The 15032-nt window shown below is 37.7% G+C and overlaps 1 protein-coding gene across 1 annotated transcript; it reads right to left on the reverse strand.

Moving 5' to 3' along the window:
- Window positions 1–1751: 1751 nt before the first annotated feature.
- Window positions 1752–13580, reverse strand: PSMA1 (proteasome 20S subunit alpha 1). Its single transcript, XM_036862063.1, has 10 exons — window positions 13470–13580; window positions 12109–12153; window positions 11556–11657; window positions 11332–11435; window positions 9347–9435; window positions 8653–8723; window positions 8405–8534; window positions 7135–7214; window positions 3405–3515; window positions 1752–2116 (listed from the first exon to the last, which is right to left on the reverse strand). The coding sequence occupies exons 1-10, from the start codon at window positions 13470–13472 to the stop codon at window positions 2060–2062; spliced, it is 792 nt and encodes a 263-aa protein (XP_036717958.1). The 5' UTR covers window positions 13473–13580; the 3' UTR covers window positions 1752–2059.
- Between the last annotated feature and the right edge of the window lie 1452 nt (window positions 13581–15032).

The following is a 15032-nucleotide window of genomic DNA, read 5'->3' on the forward strand; positions in this document are numbered from 1 at the left end:
AAGAATTGAAAATTTTAGATGTCTAGAAAATCAAGGCCTAGAGAAAAGGGACTTGCCCCCAAGATCACAAAATGGTTAAACACTGAAAAAACTGGGATGAGAACCTGAATCCTGTCACCTACTTTACTGTCTCTTATTTTTAACTATACCAGTTCTTCAAAGATGTACATATAGATGCCTAATAATTCCAGTGAATTAAATGTTATCTTTATATTAAAGTGATAGGTTTCATGAGGACATTATTAGGAATTTTATTGTTTATTTAATACAGACTAAATGGAATGCCTGAGTATAACACACTAGATAAAACATGAAAAGGCATCAAAATGAACTCTCTACAGATAATGGAATTGAATCTTACTGGGGTGGGGAGGATTTTAAGTTCTAAAGTCAGTGTGTCAGACTAAAATTACATATTGAAAAAAAAAATTACTAAAATTGCCCCCGAAGTACAATACAGATCAGTTTTTTTTTTTTTTGGCTGAGTGCCAGCAAAGTAGTTGGTTTACATTCAGGGAACAGGCACAAAAATCTCTCTCTCTCTCACACACACACACACACACATTTAAACATAATTACTCAACAAAGACAGAGGCTCACACAGTGAAAGGCACATGGGAAGGGAGACCTGCTTGAGGAAAGAGCAATTATGAAATTTCTCACTTATGCTCCCTTGCCCAGACTATACGCCGAGTCTGAAGGCAGGTAGGAGGACTCCCTCTTTCACTGTTTTGTGTTTGTGAGTTACATATCCTTGATGCAACTACATTGTAGGTCAAATGGTACTGGTGGCCTCATCTCAAGCTCAAATGGCGGTCTCTTGAGGCTGATTCCAGAGTGGAGACCAACATCTCCACATTCCTGTATTTAGTCAGAGGTCATTCCTTCAACAAGTGCCAGTTTCTCTTACCACTCTGCCTTCAAGAAGTCACAGAGAGATTTAAACCTACTAAGTTTCACATAAATTTTCCCACTTAACCTTCACAATAATTCTCCAAAGGATTTCCCTAAGGGAAGGCTAAGTAAATTGCTCAAAGCCAGTAACAGCTAATTAGTAGAATTAGGTCAAAAATCCAAGTTCCCTATCTATAAACAAACTGCTCCTCCCTAGAAAGATATGAATCTCAGAAAATAAAATAATTCTTCTAGGCTTCTTAGCAGCAAAATTCTGGATTACTGGCTTTGTTTTTTAAAACAGATTTCCTCTAATTTCATTTTGCATGATCTAAGATAAAAATTGTACTGCAATATTTACATACACAGTTCATAGGAATAATGGAAGGCAGCCTAAAGATTATGCTGAAGTAGGGCTGGGCAGGATAAGAGGAAATGATGGTTTGGGATTAAATTTCCCTTTTGCTATCTTTGTAGAAATTCCCTACACTGAGACCAGACCAGAGATATCACTACTGCCACCTGCTGGTTGGAAAGAAAAATCGTTCCTATGTCAACAATCTTCCTACTACTATTGTTAGAAAGTGGTAGTTTCTTAGGTTTTAATCAGAATCTCCAGGGTTGAACCCTAAAATTTGTATTCTGGACCAAATCTCCATGGATTCTCATGCAGCCAGTCCATACACTGGGGCATTAGTATAAGGCTGTTATAGATAAGAGGTAATATTTTTCCTGTCACTAAAAATAAGGCAATTTAATTTGGCAAACATGGTGACCACACATGATGATGACACAGCTGTAATCTCAGACTACTATTCAGAGTTGAAGCTGCTTAAAAAGCAAAACACCAATACATCAGCAGGTGAAACAATTTTATTTCACAGTTGTCTTTAAAACCACAAAGACACTATGTTCTTCATATAAAAACGTTAGTTCAGATAACTATACTTTCTAGAAAATGATTATAGAGACGCTCTTAAAGAAAATGCACCCCATTATATGGTTTTGGTGAAGTTGCTTGGAAAAAACTCACATCTGGACTGATTCCTAAAACACACCATTCCACCATTCTGCATCTTTTGGTTCAAAGTATAGGTTATTGTCATCAGTACGTGTTCCTGCATTCTTACATGTATGATAATACATATATAGACTGGTTTATCATTTAATGTTCCATTGGTTCATCAGCCTTTTCTGCAGGTTCATCAGCAGGTTGAGTAGGCTTAAGAGAGGAAGAAAAAAGAAAATATGTAAAAAGAACACTTGACCAATATATACTTTTAATCATAAACATTACATTATAATAAAAAATTTATGAGAAAAGGAGTTAGGAGACATTCTGGATACTCAATTTTGGTTCACTGTCCTATTAAAATTTCTGAACAAGGGGTTTTAAAAAAATAGATACAATTTTACAGTTCTGAAAACCTAAGCATCACTGAACAATTCCAGCATTTCATCGTACTTTGTCTTCATCAAGAATAAAGGCTTTCCTTTTATTATCACTACTAGCCTTAAAATACTGGCACATTTTAGACATTCTTTTCCTCTTTAGCACTAATGAACACAGCAAAAATATTTTCAAACAAAGCAGCTGTGTGGTACTCCACCGCATTCTTCCCAACAGTGCTGGTTCTTACCAATAGCAGTTAAATAATGCAAATCCTGCTCCTCCAAATACCAACAAGTTAAAAAAAATTCATGCTGTAGAGGAAATTCATGACAGTTTTTTTTTTTCAATTACACAGATATCAAATAAGCATCTACAAAAGCAAATGTGTACTCTAAACGTTCAACAAAAAAAGTCTAGTATTTAACCTGAGATTCACCAATACTTCTTGATCCTTTTCTCAATATTTGTGAAGAGCCAACTTAGTTTCCCAAGCTGGTCCCCAGTGAATTTTCTCTCAGTCCCCACTCTGTTAGGATCTTGGCTGGCCCTATGACTTGTTTTAACCAACAGAATGTACAGAAGTGATGCTGTGCCAGTCCTGGGCCTCAGCCTTTAGAATGCCTGGCAGCTTGCACTTCTGAGTTTTTGAACTTTTGCAACCTGCAAGAGATAATCTGGTGAAGGAAAGGCCCTGAGACTACGTGGACAGAGGCCCAGCGATCCTAGCAGAGGTCCCAGCCTTCTAGCTGTCCCTCTAAGATACCTAGCAAGTATGAGTAAAGAAGACATGTGAGTAAAGCCATCTTGGATGTTCCAGCCCCACTCCCTCAACTGACTGGAACGTTTGAGAGACCCCAAATGAGATGAGCAAAAGAACCATCTAGCTGAGCCCATCAACCCACAGAAGTGAGAAACTGCAATAGGTAGCCAAATCACCCTTTTTGTGTTTTATGGACATCACTGACCCCTCAGTATTTTACTTTAGTCAGTTCTTAGTTTTCCCACTGCCACATGAATTATGAGCCTATCTCAATAATTAAAGACAAAAGTGGTAGATTTACACAGTCATGGTAGGAACAATAGAACTAAAGTCTCTTGCTTATAATTAGTTATATACCTGTGTCTTTCTCTGTGGTCTTTCTTCAAGACCTTCCAGGAAAGGAGACACATCATCATCATCATAAATCGTAAACTCCAAGTCTTTACCAACAATTCCAATGGAAACATTCTGAGGGGGGAAAAAAAAGGTAAAAATTAAAACTCAGGAGAATTTAGGTTGGAAAAATGCTTATGATAAAATGTTGGATGGAAAAAAGCAGAGTAAAAATTTATATAGCACTTGAATGAGACTTAAAAAATACTTAGGGAAAAAAGGAAGAAGAAAACTAGTCAACTTTTGTAATTTGCAGATTTAATATTCGCTTTAAAAAATTTTTATTTATTTATTTATTTGGCTGCGCCAGGTCTCAGTTGCGGCATGTGGGATTTAGTTCCCTGACCAGGGATTGAACCCAGGCCCCCTGCATTGGGAGCACAGAGTCTTAACTGCTGAACCACCAGGGAAGTCCCTAATATTCACTTTTGATAATCATGAATAATTCCAAAGGTCTATGTCACCTAGAAATTTGCAACTTTGTTCATAATGGGAATGAGAAGACCAGTGTGAGGGAACAAACCACTTTGCTAGGAAGTAACCCTAACTTCTAAGAAATAATCAAATTTGTTTCGTGTGTAAGTTAAGACAGGATAGTTCTTAGGGAAATAAATTTTGGGTTCTAAAGTGTTGAATTTAGGGGATTGAACTATGTTCTACATGGAAAAATTAAAAAGCAATTCTTAAAGTGTTCAGTGAACGCTAACCAGTGCAAAAGAGCTCCCGTAAGATTAAAATTTCAGCAAAAACTTGAGGCATTAAGGATATATATAGGGCATTCTCTATGATTCGGTAAAAATGTGAAATCAGGAAGCCAGATACCTGAGCAAACTTTTCCAAGTTGTAAATGTCAACAGTCAACTGTATACCCAAATTTTAAAAGACAGTCATCTTGGAGTGACGACATTATAGGTATTTTAAACAAATTAAAACAATTTAATGTACTTTCCTAATTTTTTTGAAAGAATATTATTTTCATAATAGAAAAAAGTGTTTAAAAAGATTATGCAGGCTATAAAGTCTTCATATACATATTAAATAATAATTATCCATTCCTTATAACAAAATGGATTTTATAATATGCTGACTGATCTCACTTTAGTTAATGATCATTAACCTCAAGGAGGCCTTTAGTGGTTGTTGTATTATACGGGTCCCTAGATCATTCAATCTCCCATTCCCTGGACAACTCTTTCTAATATTCTCCATTCTCCTTCCAGCTTAAAACCTTGTTCCTATTTCACTGAGAAAATAGAAGCAATCAGAAGAGAATGTTCACAAGCTCCCACAGTATCCACTCTTTTCTGTATCTATGTCCCTAGATTCTCTCCCTTCCTGTTACTGGGAATGAATAGCCCAATTTCCTCTCTAAGGCCTACCTTTCCACCTGTGTGCTGTTCAAGGTAACTGGTCTAGCAGTTTTTCTCATTTTTATCTTATATAAATGTTTTTCTTGATACTGGATTATTCTTATACCCATGCAGCAAACCTGCTGTAATCTCTCCCATCTTAAAAAACCAAAACAACAAAAAACACTTTTTTCACTACATTCTCTTCCAGCCACCACCCCATTTCTCTGAACCCACAACAGAAAATCTCTTCCAAATGGCTGTCTCCAATTTCTCTCTTCTCATTTTCTCCTGACTCCTTTCCTATCAGGCTTTTACCCCACCGTTCCATTAAGATTGTCTAGTCAAGTCCCAGAGACATCACTGCTAATCTAATGGTTAATTCTCAGTCCACATCTTCCATGGTCTATTGGCAACTTTTCATTCTCTTTTCTTTGAAAGACAGTCGGCCCCTCTATCTGTGGGTTCTGCATCCTCAGATTCAACCAACCATGGATCAAAAATATTCGGGGAAAAAAAAAAATTCCAGAAAGTTCCAAAAAGCAAAACTTGAATTTGCTGTGCACTGGCAACTGTTTACATAGCATTTACATTGCAATTACAACTATTTACATGCATTTACATTGTATTAGGTATTATAAGTAATCTAGAGATGATTTTAAGTGTACAGGAGGATGTGCGTAGGTTAAGATGCAAATACTATGCCGTTTTATATAAGGGACTTGAGCATCTGCAGATTTTGTATCCAAGGGGGGGCCCTGGAACAAATCCCTCCCCAGATTCCAAGGGACGACAGCAGTTTCTTCATTTGCTTTTAAGGATGCCTCATTTTCCAAGTTTTCCTCCCACCTCCCTCGTCATCTTTCTCAGTCCTTTCTGCTGATTCCTACTTACCTCCCAACCTCTAAAGGGTAGAGTGCCCTTAACCAAGTCTTCAAACCTCTTGTGTAAGTATTCGATTCTTTTAGAAATCTAATCCAGGCCAGTCTCTAAATGCCATTTCTACACAAAGTCTCCAACATTTTTAACTCTAGGATAGACCATTCTCCACCAAACTCTAGGGGGTGAACATCTGATAACTGTTTATTCTATATCACCAAATGGACAAATAAGAGGCATTTCAAATCCTGTTAAGTCCTAAACTAACCGCCTGATCTTCCTCCACAACCCTACCCCAAAACCTGTTCTCTAACTGTCTTATCCATCTCAGTAACTCATCAATCTCTCCTTCCTCTAATCCGGCCAAAAACCTGATTTTTTTTTTTTTTTAAGCTCACACCCCACAACCAATTTGTTAGCAAACCTTTTTGGTTCTAATTTCAAAACATAAGCAAAAGTGAACCACTTCTCATCATCTCCAACTCTTATGACTCTGCTCTAATCCACCACAATCTCTCACCTGAATTACTACAACAACCTTGAAACTATTTCCACCCATGTCCCCACTACAATCTGTTCTCAAAATGGCAACCAGAGTGACTCTTTTAAAACCTAAATCAAGCCATGGTATTCCTCTGTTCAAACTCTAACAGCCCACTTGGAGTAAAATCCAAAGCATCTACAATGGTTTATAGGACATACGCAATCTGGCCTCCATTACCTCTCTGACTTCATTCCTTCTCTTCCTCTTGATCACTGACTCTGACACTACCGGCCTCCTTGCTTCGAACACTAGGGACATTCTAGACTCAAGGCCTTTGTAATAATACTCCCTGGAAGAATACTGATCTAGACATCTGCATAGCTCACTCACTCACCTCCTTTAGATCTTTCCCTCAAATTTCACTTTCTCAGTGAGGCCATCCCTGACCACTCTATTTTAAATTATACCCACCACACCTCCTTCCTACACCCTATTTGTCACTCTTACTCCTCTTAACCTGTTTTATTTTTTCTATAGCATTTATCACCTTCTAATATCCTATATAATTTACTTGTGGGTATATTGTCTCTCTTCCCCCACTTGGATGTATGTCCCAAAAATGCCAAGATGTTTGTTATGTTTACTATATATTCTCAATGCCTACTGCCTGCATGTGGTAGGTGCTCAATGTACGTATTTGTTAACTGAATTAAAAACATGACGATATTCCTACCTCTTGAAGAAATGAAGAATATTCTATCTCAGACATACTGCTTTTATTGTTTTATACTAAAAAGAAATGTTTAAAGATCATTTCAAAATCAGTCCCTTTTAGTGAACATCTTAAAGAGAGAGAATGAGCCAAGGCAACCAACTCGCAAATTAAAGAACTATAAGTATACAAACCTCTATTACTTACATTTATATGATAAATGATTAAACCGTAATGTTAGTATCTACAATTGGGAAATGTGATATTTACCTTTGTAGTTAGGTCCTGTTCTGCAGGAAGTGTCTCCCGTAAGGCACGCAGACCATGCTTAACCAGTTCATTCAAATTGCCTAAAATATAATAGATTAACAACTATTTCTTAATTCCATTTTCATGCTAGGCTTCTTTTATTTGTCAGCCCTATAGTCTGAAATCATGGTTTTAGTCACATACTAAATATATCATAATACAAAAACCCAAAAGTCTAAAGTTTGGCCATATAATCTTTTAATAATCTCTTATTAGATTGCTATTATTTTATTTAATGAGAGGATACATGATTTTTGTTACTGACTTTACCCTTTTCTTATGCTAAGTTAAATCAAAATCCTGATTCACAAATGATACAGCTCAAAGTTTCATATAACGTATTCTGTGGAATGCTCACCACTGTATTTGCTCTTTATAAAAGGAGCCTCCAACTCCTTGTATGTGGCCAAGTACAACTATCCTTGTGTAGTTTTGGCCCTGATGCCAAAACTACACAAGGATACCACAAGAAAGTAAAACTACAGATTAATATCCCTTATGAACATATACACAAAAAACCTCAACAAAATACCAGCAAACTGAATCCAGCAACATTTATGTTTATATAAACATTATAATACATATATATATAATTTATATTATACACCATGACCAAAAGGGATTTATCCCAGGAATGCAAAGCTGGTTTAATGTTCAAAAGCAATGCAATATACCACAATAGAATACAGGGGGGGAAAAAACCACATGATTACCCCAATAGATGCATAAAAAGCATGTGTTAAAATCCAAGACCCTTGCATAAGCAAACTACTCAAAAACCTGCCCTATCAACACACCTTACATCTTTTACCTTTCTTTCCCACAGCTACACTGACTTCTTATTTATTTATGGAATACTTAATGCAGAATGTCTGCGTGGCTAAAAATAAGAATCTCAGAAAACTAAAAGTTGTAAACAGAACTTACAACTGGTAGCTAGTACAGTAGCTCTCAACTCTGGCTGGGGCACACTTACTTCAGACCAATTGAATCAAGAATCTTCAAGGTTAGGGACACATATTTATATTTTGAAAAAGTTCTACTGATGATTCAAATTACTGTGGTAGCCAGAGAAAGTAAAAGCTAGTATGTGTGACAGAAATAATATACACTTCATGGGCTTAATCTTTTTAAAAATTCTTTCTGTAAAGCAGATAGTTTTCTTCACTTAGAATACTGTATTTATTCACTACATAAAGACTGGAGGGGACAAGAAAAAAAAATCACTTACACTCCATAAACTCTGACATATGTCTCTCCAAGTAAGTGCGAGCTGACTGAGAACGGGCTCCAATGGACATAGCTCTGCAGTCAAAATAGTTAGCAGATGGACAAGTTTGGAAAATGTGAGGGCCCATATCCTACAAAGAGAAGAAAAATACACCACATAATTTCTGACTTTGATTGAGCTAAAAATTAGAAAACTTCTAGTCAGTTTTTAAAAAATCATTAAAATATAACAATACTCTATGAACTTACGTCATAACCAGCAATAAGCAGCCCAACACCATATGGTCTCCGGCCATATCGCTGCGTTGGTATCTGAGTTTCTTAAACTAGTTAAAGAGCCTGTTCTAACAAGGTATAAAGTACTATCTTTATTTCCAAATTAAACATTATTAACAAAGAACTCTAGTTTCTTAATTGCTGCATAATCCACCATAAGAAGAAGAAAATAAAAGAGAAATATTTATTTGGCTTAGTATTAAAAAATGTTTGGCTATCCACCAAATCCAAAGTGAGTGCTACCAAAATGACTTTCTCTGACGTAAAGAATCTCATTCATTTTGGATATAAGGGGCAAGGATCTTTTGGGAACATCTAGAACCACCAATAAAAAGTTTTAAATCTCCTCTAAAAATGATGCTTAGTTTTTCTGAAATTTGGCTTATCTGTATCTGGAAAATATTAATTGCTTATCTATAAGGGCTGATAAAAGAGCAGCCCAATTTCTTATTTAGACCCATTCTTTCATGGTAAAACTTCCTACAACTCTCCTTCTAAAAATTTTAAACATTCTGCTATTGAAAAATGACTAACCTTAAAGTTTTCACAATCTTACCCATGTTACATATTATCATATTCCTAATAAGTAACGTAAGGATAAAGTATCAAAACCCTTTGAAGTCCACATCCATAAATGCTAAAATAAATGCATAAATAAAAAGGATACTGCTTCCAATTAGAGATACAAGACGAGACACAGGAAGAGGTCTGTCAAATACAAATCTGGAATCCAAACACTCCTGGCGCATAAAATTACTAAAAAAGAAACAAGAAAAATCAGTAATTTCAAATCACAGAGAGTTTTTCTAATCTAAATAATTTCATTTCTTTTTGCTTTCTTCCAGACATTTACATGAATTACATCCATACAAGGGAACCATAAAGACATGGCCACAAGGATGCATTTTTATACCAACTCTTCTTTCTAAATTTTAAATGACTAACCTTAAAGTTTTCATAATCTTACTATGTTTATGACTAAAATGTTCCTTAGCTCTAGATAACCTTTGTCTCAGAGCACTTTATAGAATAGAGAAGAAAAGGCTGAGCAAGAGAAAAAGAGCAATGTCTCTTCTCTTACCCTTCCCACCGTCAAGACAGTGCTTTTTTTCTTGAAAGCTGATGAAAATTTCCCCAATAGAACAAATACAAGAAATAGAATCCATAGTATGGCACTGTTAACATGTCCTGCCAACGTTACTTCTATCCATAAGCAGCACTCTAGAGGAGATACCAGACACTAGACTGTTGAGTATCACTCTTAAACCTGACAAGATTCAAGCAAGTATAACACAGGGGAAAAGGAAATTCATGCCTAACTATTAAAGCCAAGAGAATAAACAAGAAATGGATATGTACTTTTCTTTCATGCTGCTTTGTCTAGTTTATGTGTATGTCACATGTGATGATCAAATGTTGGCTGCAGGAACCAAGCTACTTGTTCTCTACTTTCATTTAAGTCCATTTCCCAGGGCTGTCTAAAACTGCATTGCCCAATGTGGCAGGTACTAATCACATGTGAACAGTGAGCACTGAAAAAGTGGCTAGTCTGAATTGAGATGTACCATAAGTACAAAATATACATGAAATTTCAAAGACTTAGTACCAAAAAACAATGTAAAACATCTCATTAATACAGTTTTTATACTGATTACATGTGACATGACAATATTCTGGACAGACTGGGTTAAATAAAATGTTTGATGGCGCAACATATATTACATTTTCAACAGCTAAAAGAAACCGTCACTAATAATGCCGTCACTATACTGCTGACCTAAGAGAGCAGGGGGGTTCGCCAGATAACTTAAAAATTTTAAACATTAGCACTATTATTTGCCCTTAGTGTTTATATTCCTTCTTTCCTAATTAAATCACAGACTTAAGAGATTACTTTTGGCTAACTACCTCCCACCTCCCAACACACACACCAAAAGACACTGTGTTAAGTGTTCTACATGTTAGGCTATTTATCAGTAACCTTAGAAAAAAACACTAAAAAAATTGAGAGTTTAAGTAACTAGATCAATATCAGACTAAGTGCTAAAAGTGGGGACTAAAGACTGTGTGATCCCAAAGCCCCAGCTCTTCATTTACACAATGCCCCTCAACTAGAAATAATCTTTATCTCCTCTGGTCTCTCACAGAGATATACCTGTTACTCTCCACTTTCTACCTTGTATTATAGATATTCTACTAGATTTTAAGTTCCTAGAAGATGAGATCTATGTCTGATTCACTTTTGTATACCCTGCAGTACCCAGTATTGAGCTTTGCAAAAAATAAATGTCAAATGAATACTGATGTATTAAACAAAGCAAGGGTAGTTCAGCTGATCCTTAGAAACCTGACAAAAGTGTCAAGCTCTTCTCAGACCTGATATCAAACAATGTATACTGAGTTATCAAGTAACACATTATTCAATGACTTCTCAAAAGTGTTAATATTAATATGATTAATTCTATTAATTAATACTGCAGTGATCAAGAAATGGAATACTTAGTAACTGACTCCAAATCCATTAAGGTATTCATGATCTTAACTTATAAGCACTCTGGCAGACAACTTCTTAAAATATCTGGATCTTTTCTAGAAATGTAATCAATTATGAATCAAAGGGATGTTTCTTTTGTTTTCCACGATCATACTCACCATAACAATCTAGCATCAGCAGTAAGTCCCGCAATTGAGATACCAATATGGTTATCAACATGGAGAATTTTTTTCTGATGAGCTGCAAGTTCTGACTGTGCTCTCTACATAGAGACATTATTTAAGACAGAAAAACAAGTTTACAATTTTATTATCTGTATAGTGAAACTTATATTTGACAGCTGTTTTCTAAAGGAAGAAGATATATTTACTGCTTTACTTACCTTCAACGCAACCAACACTGCATGGGTTTTCGATTTCAGACCAACTGTGGCTGAACCTTGTTTGACAGCTTCCATTGCATATTCAATTTGATGAATCCTGCCCTAAAACAAACAAAAAAAACATACCTTAGAATCATCTTACAAGACCCTCTTATATATTTAAAATTAGAGATCCCAAAAATCAGGTGAACATAGTTAAACTAGGAAACTTGGGACTTCCCTGATGGTCCAGTGGGTAAAACTCCAATGCAGGGGGCCCGGGTTTGATCCCTGGTCGGGGAACTAGATCCTGCATGCGTGCTGCAACTAAGAGTCCGCATGTTGCGACTAAAAAGATCCTGCATGCCGCAACTAGGACCCAGCTCAGCCAAAATAAATAAATAAATAAATAAATAACAAAAAAACTAGGAAACTTACTTTAATGATACACTTAGGTTTCAGAAAAGTCTAAAATGATTATATTCCATTTTCTCACTGCCCACAATCCCATAAGTTTCTAAACACATTGCAGCCACCAAAAACCACTTCATAGAAATAGTATAAAACATTTTACCTGAGGGCTCCAAACAGTGACATCATTGTCATACTGGTTGCGAAACTGAAAGTAAATGAAAAAAGACTTATTAATATGAGAACATTACAAATCCCAAATCTTAACAAGCTCTATCATTAAAAAATGTTCTTCCATCTGTTTTCATCTAACATTAACAAAAGACTGTTATTGCAACCTCATCGGAAGATTACTACTGTACTCAGCTGCAAACCAGTTTTACATTTACAAGGAGCTAGTTGGGTGGGGGAGAGCAGATCTAGATGGGACCTATCCTCCCAACCTATCTTCCAATTCTAACACTGTCCATAGCACCCGCTTTAGGTTCAGTCAATTACTAAAGTTCCTATGTGTCCACTTTCCTTCCTATCTTTGCTTATGCTCTTCCCTTATACCAGACCCTAATAAATGGTCAAAAGCATTACTTTCCCCTAAACTAGCTCAAATGTCTACCTCCTGAAGTCTTCTCCATCTTTTCTCCCCAAATCCCAAAACATACTCCCACCAGTTCTTTATCTACACGTCCCTTTCTACTTTATATTACGATTAGGGATATGCTGATTTATCTTTGAACCTTCACTGTACTTAAAACAGTGCCTTTGAAACATTCATACTGAATGAATGAACACAAGAATGTCCCCAGGAAGTTAGAAGTGGACACAAATAGCCACAGCGACAGACCCATTACTGCTTTAAGGACGGTATTAAAACAAGTCCACCAGCACAGTACTTGGGAGACTAATCATGGGGGTGAGCAGGCTGAGGGCTGGAATGGCAGACATAAGTCTGCAAGCCCTGAGCCCTATACTGTAACCCTGATTCCATCACTTCTCCTATCAGCTTCGGTTCACTCATTTGTAAAACTAGGTGACTGGACAACGTGATTGAAAAGGGCCTTTTCTGATCGAGCTCTGAGGGAGAGATTACAGAGGGACCCACCTGGAAAATGAACGCGGTCCAGGAACCCAAACCCTGGGGTCAAGTCCGCACTTGGCAGTACAGGGAGATCTCAAGTCCCCATTTTCCCTTTCTCCCACACAGAGCACTAGGGGCCTCTCTGGACCGCTCAGAATCTACTCGACTGAAGGAAACTGAGGGGCGAACTCGGCTAGTAGTCCGAGGAGGTACTGTTCAAGGCCTGGTGGAAAGCGAAACAAACCCCGGGGAAAGGCCGCACCGACTACCGACCTCCCCTCTCCCGGCCAGGCCGGAGATGCTGAATCACTGCCTGAACCCTCCCCTCGGCTAAGGTTCCTATGTCCCGTGGCCTCGGGCCGCTCTGAGGATGACAGGCGAGGCGGCTCGCCAACCCCCAGCCAGCGGACCTCTGCCCAAACCCAGCCTGAGCTCGGAATCCAACTCACCATGGTTCCGGCGCGAGGCTGGCTTCGGCCTCCTGAAAACCCGCGGACCGAGCAGCGCTGCCTAAACTTCCGCTAGGCGATCTACAGAGAAGTCTGCGGGACTTTGAAGGCGGTGACGCAGGGTAGAGCAGTCTATTCCAGAGATATCGATAGGCTTCCCTCGCTCCCCTGCCCTCAAAGCTCTCAGCCAGCTCGGGAGTGGGCGGGGCCTGGGAAGCTGGAGGAACTGAGATTGGCGGGAAACCCCGGGACAGGTGTCCCCGCGGGAGCTATAAGAGCTGCTAGGCGGCCACTACCAAGTCGCCCTTCTTGGGTCCTCAGTGAAGTTACCTGTGTGTTGCAGATTCCCGCCAGTTTCTCACCGACCCGGCCAGAAGCACCTGAGACTCCGGGTGAGCGAGTGTGCGGCTCAACCTCTCCTTCAGCGTCCACAGAGATGTGGGGTGTTGTGTAGTGTGAGAAGAAGGAGACTGCAAGAAAGGCCACAAATAATGGTTCGTTTCTCTGTGTGAACCATACTCTTCCTCGAGTATCTTGTTTGTAGACATGTTTTTCTTTCTACTTTGGAATCCTTTTCCCTACTCCTTGGAGAACTCATCTTTCAAGGCTTTGTTGTCATTTATCACGCTTTAACATCATTATTGGTTCCCTCCACCCAAGAGACTTTGAACTCTTCGAGGGCACTAATGTCTTTCTGTGCCCTCAAAATCAAGCACGATACCTGAAAGATTAGGCTACTAAGGAAAAAGTGGACATTTTCTTACAAGACACGTATTTTCTCTTTTGTGAGCAATCTTTTAGTAAATCCCCAAATCCCCAAATGAAATAGTTTAGGACAGCTCTGCACTCAGCTGCCAACCTAACATTTGCCGACTGCCAATGATGACTTATTTTCTTTATAAAGAAGAAAGGATGAGTACCTAGACTCAGGAAAGGTAAGAGTTGAGAGGGTCCTTAAGTATCTAAGCTTTGCAGATGAAGTAAGAGACTCAGATCATTTAAGTGATTTGCTCAAGTTCCGAGCACTTTAGTACCACACTCTTCTTTTTAAACCTTGTCACTTGTATATTTTGGACATTTTTTCCTGTTAAACATTTTCTAGGTTAAACTCCCTAGTATTCTGCATTGTGAACATATGACACTTTATTTACCCAAATCCCCATTGCTTAATATTTAGGTTACCCCTCTCCCAAGCAACTCATTTATGAGCTGCTTGACATACTTTTTGTGTGTACATCTATGCTCCTTTAGAATAAATTCCTGAAAATGGAATTGTAGGGTCAAATGAAATGGGTATTTCTAAGTCTTTCATAAAAAGTGCTAAATTGCTCTCCAGAAATGTTTTACCAAAATATATTCTCAGCAGTAGTATATGAGAGTGCACCCCTTCTTAAACTCAGCAGTACTGCTTGTTGTCATTTTTCAAAATCACTGTTAGTTTAGCAGATTGAATTAACAGATTGTTTTCTTTTGTTTTCACAGCACCTAGCATAATGCCTAGCACATATTAAGAGCTTAATAAATAGTGTTAAATGAATGAATGATTAAATAAATGATCATTTA

The sequence above is a fragment of the Balaenoptera musculus genome, chromosome 8 (genome assembly GCF_009873245.2).
Source record: "Balaenoptera musculus isolate JJ_BM4_2016_0621 chromosome 8, mBalMus1.pri.v3, whole genome shotgun sequence".
Classification (NCBI taxonomy): domain Eukaryota; kingdom Metazoa; phylum Chordata; class Mammalia; order Artiodactyla; family Balaenopteridae; genus Balaenoptera; species Balaenoptera musculus.

What these genes read in the sequence shown, in the direction of transcription:
- PSMA1 (XM_036862063.1), bottom strand. An exon ending in GCTGATGCTAGATTGTTATG is followed by an intron (nt 9,436 to 11,331) that starts GTGAGTATGATC and finishes TTTCTTTTTTAG; the next exon opens with TAATTTTATGCGCCAGGAGT. An exon ending in TGCTTATTGCTGGTTATGAC is followed by an intron (nt 8,535 to 8,652) that starts GTAAGTTCATAG and finishes TTCTCTTTGTAG; the next exon opens with GATATGGGCCCTCACATTTT.